The 6,000-nt window shown below is 38.3% G+C and overlaps 1 protein-coding gene across 1 annotated transcript in view; it reads left to right on the top strand.

The window, feature by feature from the left end:
• The first annotated feature begins 314 nt into the window (after positions 1-314).
• The window catches only part of LOC149562225 (zeaxanthin epoxidase, chloroplastic-like), a 116,507-nt gene continuing 110,821 nt past the window's right edge, over positions 315-6,000 (top strand). Inside the window, exon 1 of the mRNA XM_089825765.1 lies at positions 315-943. Coding sequence (XP_089681891.1) covers positions 492-943 — 452 coding nt within the window. The 5' untranslated portion in view covers positions 315-491. The remainder of the gene's footprint in view (positions 944-6,000) is intronic.

Genomic DNA, 6,000 nt, shown 5'->3' with positions numbered 1-6,000 from the left:
TTCCTGATTTATTGCGTCTTAAAACTCTGTATCATGTGGCTAAATTTTAATTCTCTCATCCACTCAGTTGCTTAAGACACTTTTTTTTAAAAATGAGAAAAAAATAAGACTAAGAGAGATCCTGAACCCACAACTTCCACATCAAACCGTCATAGTCTTCTCTTATCTGTCAACCCAAGTTTCATTCTAGGCCAGTTAATCCCAAATCTCTGTCACAGCGTCCCAGTTCTTTCCACGTATACCATTATATGTGATCTGCCATTTTCTAAGAGGAAAATGATTTTCTTTATCTCCCCGCCATCGATGCATAAATTAAGCATTGTAGTTTCACAAATTTTCAATTGGAGAATCCTTTGAAATTGATTATTGGCCAAGAGCCGCTGTCCACAGAAGTACCCTGTTCAATCTTCGCCTGACTTGTTAGTGATGCTTTAATGGTGTTTTAGTACTACTGGATAGCTGAGTTCTCTTTCCGAGGGCTAAAATCGAGGATGGCAAATTCACTGGTAAGTGGGGTTGGGATGGGGTGTATGAATATGGGCAGCTTTTCAGGGGAAGGGAGGGCGGTCCATTTGCACAAGAGATTGAATTTGTTGAGGTGGGCGCCCGGGGGAGGAGCTTTCAAGTCCACCACTTGTGCAACAGCTTGTTTGGCAAGTGAAGAGGAGAAGAAAAGCTTGAGGATTCTTATTGCAGGTGGGGGGATTGGGGGTCTGTCTCTGGCTCTTGCTATGAAAAATAAAGGCTTTGATGTTAAAGTATTTGAGAAGGATTTGAGCGCTGTGAGAGGAGAGGGTCAGTACCGAGGCCCAATTCAAATCCAAAGCAATGCCTTGGCTGCTCTTGAAGCAATTGATGCTGGTGTTGCAGAGGAAATCATGGCCAATGGTTGCATCACTGGTGATCGAATCAATGGCCTTGTTGACGGCCTTACTGGTAGCTGGTTAGTCTTTTTTCTTTTCTGCTTCAGCCGTCTTCCTGCTTCTTCATGATTATTGATGTGAGAGCTTTCTTGTACAATTGGAACTTTAGTATGAGCACTAGGGTGAGGTCTTCATACTGTTGTTGCTTTCAGGTCTTCAAGTTTACTTCATTGTCATTCTATACCATGTTTCAACACAAGACATAAGCCTTGAGATGAGTTTAGGAGAACCCAGCTGACAATAGAGTCTAATTTATTTGTCTCTAAACCTGTATAACATTTATATATACAGTTATCTGGTGCCATTTTCTCTTATTTTGAAAACATATTTCCTAATAAGTGAAGAGACTGTGACATCAATCAGTAACCCGTCTTTAGCTGATCATAATTCGCAATCCCGTTGCAGGCAAATAGACACCATTGACCTTGTTATCTGCCCAAAAGGTATTCTCTCTGGCTTCTTTATCATGTCAGAGAGATAAAATTTGATTGAGGTGGTGCATACTGGATACTTAAGATGGCAAGAGAGAGTTTCAGATTCCAGGAACATGTATTTTCTATTCTAACAATTACAAATTTTGTCATGTTTTAAACAACCTTGCCTCTGAGATATGGATGCCAACATTCTTTGAAAATCTCTGGATTTGCATCCTTTGTTTACACTGAAACAGTGCAATAATGATGCTTCAGGAAGGATCTGAAACATATCCTTTTGTAACTTCTGCTTGGCAGACCTTGCTTTACGTGCATTAGGGTGTACTCCCCGTAGATTTAAATGTTATAAATTCGGGAATATGCTAGGTAGCTTTCCAATTAAGTAGAGTGTTAATGCAGTATACATAACTCCTCTCTAAAATGTATCACTTTCCACTCATTATGGTTGTACTTATAAAAATGACATGGAGATAGCATAAGAAAGCTACAATTATTAAATGTTGGAGAAATATTGAGCGGATCTTTTGAAAATATGGTGGTGGCATCTTCTTCCCAATCTTAAGAAGAGATGACAATGAAACGATTCATGCAATTTACTTATCATGTAAATTCCTGGGTCCTGTGGTTATAGCACCAACTGAACATAATGCAATTAGGTTGATTATCCGCAGTAATGATTGTGTGATGTCTATCCATAGGATGAGTCACCTAATGTTGTATGAACTGTTTAGAAGTATGTTCTTTGATGATCTCAAACCCTTTGCTGTATTCAGCATAAGTGGTCTGATATTCATCAACCCTTGAGCTCCAACAAATCCTTGGTACCAAATCATCCTTATTTGTGTACTGTCATGTAGACACTGTTCTATCTGATTTCAATAATCTGATTCTCATGCCCAAACTGTTATTTTTTCTTTGGAAATCTTAGGGAGTGTTCATTGTTATTCCATCCGAAACAGATGTCATGGTTAATCTTATTTTTGACCAACGGGAAGACTTGGTTCAACCATAGGCACAAAATCTTGACACAATTCCTCAAGATTTCAAAAAGAAAATCCCAATTGTTCCAACTTATCACAATCATGAATGACCTAAAGTATTGGTAGGATTCACTGTCCACTGTGATGGAGGTGAAAATCTGAAAGGTATTTATAGGATCTTTTGTTATTAACCTCCATGAGTTTATAGATGGTTTAATAGCCTTTATACCATGGATTAATGTCATCTCTATTGGGACACAATGGCAGTAGTAAGTATTTTGCGTAGGATACATGCTGGAAGTGTGACTTCTCCTTGCTATCAAACTCAAACATTCATCTCTGGATCTTAGATCATAGGAAGGAATCCTGATCTGGATTGTAATCTCTTGTAGTTTGATGGGATTATTTAGTGATAGCATTATTAGGACCTGTCATATCGTTCCAAGCTGGTCTCAGTACTTCATTGATTAAAGATGCACTGGGATCCTCAATTCTATAATTGTCTTCAACCTCATCAGAACATTTATGATGGACTTCTTCATTTAGTTCAGAGAGCAGTTTCTCATAGATCTTATTTGCTTTCACTTCAAACAAAGGGTTATTAGCAAGCTGAATGTCATTCATGTTTCAAGAGCCATCCTTTTTCAAATCTTTCTTATCTGATTTCTCTAGACAATGGATTTTATCGTAGTGCTCATCTACATTGTTTGGTTCCTTAATTTCACGATTTCTTCTGTTGTCACCTGGTTCCTTGCAGTGCTTAGTTACTATACCTTGATTTTTCTTCTGAAGGTCCCTGTAATGCCTCGCCAAGGAACTCTTGGACAATAATGCCAAGCATATAGCAATAACAATCCAGCATGCATTAACTACATAAACACCCATACCAACCTTGCATTATACATCTTATGCACAAACAAGTGCCCCATGCATCGCTTAAATCAAACAAGTAGTAGGCGGTCATGCACTACCAAGGGTCCCATGACTTCTAGTCCAGTTTACCACTCAGACCTAACCACGTGTTCTTATGATGATAATCATGTAACTGTGGATGCCTCGCCAAGGAACTCTTGGACAATAATGCCAAGCATATAGCAATAACAATTGAGCATGCATTAACTACATAAACACCCATACCAACCTTGCATTATACATCTTATGCACAAACAAGTGCCCCATGCATCGCTTAAATCAAACAAGTAGTAGGCAGTCATGCACTACCAAGGGTCCCATGACTTCTAGTCCAGTTTACCACTCAGACCTAACCACGTGTTCTTATGATGATAATCATGTAACTGTGGATATGCCAAAGGGAACTACAGGAAAAATTGTATCTATCCATGTTCTTATTGTTTACTGAGACTCTCATTATCACCTCTCTATCGTGAATGCACAGGGATAAGTGCTGAGAAAAGGTGATGAATATGGAAGAGAAGATAACGAATGCACAGGGGCAGCACTCAAATGCCCAGAAACAACATTCAAATGTGCAGGAAGAAGGTTCAGATGCGCAGAAACAAAATGATTGCACAGGAAGAACATACATATGTGCGAGAACAGTTTTAACTCTGAAATTCAAGCCCAAATCAAGCCGACTCACTTGTGCAGCTTAAAACATGACTAATTCCACACCGAGGAGTACTGGATTACCATTACCGAGGTCAAGTACACTTGATATTCTTGGAATAAACATGAATACATCACAAAACCATTATTACAATATAAACTATCATGATTGTATAACTTATGCATCATACTATAAAGAAGCCCACCTTGAGTCATCACAAGCAACATAAATCTTGTAGAATCATATATGAGGACTGCTCGTAATTTGTACACTTGTCCCCATATATGGTTGATCACACTACTTGACCACAAGGCATCCTCAGGCCCTTCCCACCGTGCTCATGTAGATAACTATATGGCCAAGCATACACACAAAGAAATCATGCAATATACAAAATTCCAAGGTACAAGATTGAATCTATGTACAATGAACATACGTCATAAGAAGACCAAAGATTAAAGCACAAGAAAGACGATACCAGGGCGATCAACCACCCAAGGCCACACAATGCAGTCCAAGACAAAATGACTACTCACATGATGTAATCATGACAACACAAGGAGTCATCAAGAGATCATGCCTACACTCATGCAAGGATAACTAGTTGCAGCATTCCATGAGATTGCAACACAATCCCAATGGGATAGGTATAAGACTCTGGAAGCGGGCGTGTTAAACATTCCTTTCATGAAGACAGGGAAGCTCACTTGTGCCTTTGATCAATGTGCAATGAGCAACTTCATTTTTTGTGTACAACTAGGCACACATCTTTGATCAATGTAAAAAGGAATGGCTAGGCTCCATGTCTTCGAATCAACATCCGTATACTTCTAGGCAAATATTCGTTATCTTATTGTCTTAGTCGTGTGTTTTGCCCATTCCCCTTTATTAATTGCTATGTTATCACTTGTTTAAGAAACTCTCGATGGGTTACCCTGGTGGCCACTTTGTGCCCCGGTCCTCCCATTGAGAGCCACCCCTAACATGCCGACTCCACATTAAACCCAAGCTCAGAGCTGCATAAGGCACAATGATGCAAGCAACAAGCTCCCATGCTGCACATATCCCATTACAGAATTACTCTTGTCATCAATATTCACGGCATTCATACAATTGGTTCCATCCAAACATATGGATCTACATTGATCCCATATCAAATATCATGTATCATACTAACAATATCACATATCACAGCAATTACAAGAACCATTACAAGATTATCAATTATCACATAACTACCCCAAAACCACATACACCATAAATACAATATGAAATGCATGATCCTATTGCACACAAGAACTTCACTGAGAGACATTGCCCAAAATTGGTATACACAAGCCTTCTAATAGTTTACCAATATCACAATTATGATAATCATGTTCAATCCACATAAAAAACTAATTATTAGTGGTATATACTATAATTTTCCTCAAATCCGCCTATACAAAACCACCAAAAATTAAACCTAACAAAATGAAAATCTGGGAAAACCCATTTGTCCTAATGCATATCTCCTCTCAAAAACATGATTATTTTTCAAACTACTCTTGCAACTAAGCTCCAGCAAAAGCAAAACAAAACCCTCTCCTCTCAAAAATCATGGAAAACATTCAATTCTTCATCAATCTTCCTCAAACAAACTTGCAATGGAGTTGAATTCAAGAACCAATACTAATCCAACCATTCTAAAGCCATCAAATTGAAACCAAAGAACTTATCCCTCTCACAAGCAAGATCCAAGAAAAGGCAAGAAGTTGTGAAATGCTCCTCCAAATGCAACAAAATTTCGAAGACAAATAGTTCACAACAAGATGAATCCACCAGGCATATACCCACATATTAATTTCCACTAGTTTTTTTTCATGTCAAATTCCTATTCCTCCAAGGGGGTGTTGGACCAAAACTCATGAAAATTGGGACAAATGAAAAGAATATAAAAATAAGAATGCACTTTTTCAATATTTTGCAATGACTCGTTTATAAACTATGTTACCAGATTCTTCTTTGGAAGCCTAGGATCATGGTCTTGTTCAGCTCAAATTTGAGTTTGTATTCAGTCTGGCCAAAAATCGTCTAGGGTTTGAAATTTAAACCAT

The sequence above is a fragment of the Cupressus sempervirens genome, chromosome 4 (assembly GCF_028749045.1).
Source record: "Cupressus sempervirens isolate cs-2001-9-10 chromosome 4, ASM2874904v1, whole genome shotgun sequence".
Taxonomy (NCBI): domain Eukaryota; kingdom Viridiplantae; phylum Streptophyta; class Pinopsida; order Cupressales; family Cupressaceae; genus Cupressus; species Cupressus sempervirens.
This window is presented reverse-complemented; position numbering and strand designations above follow the sequence as displayed.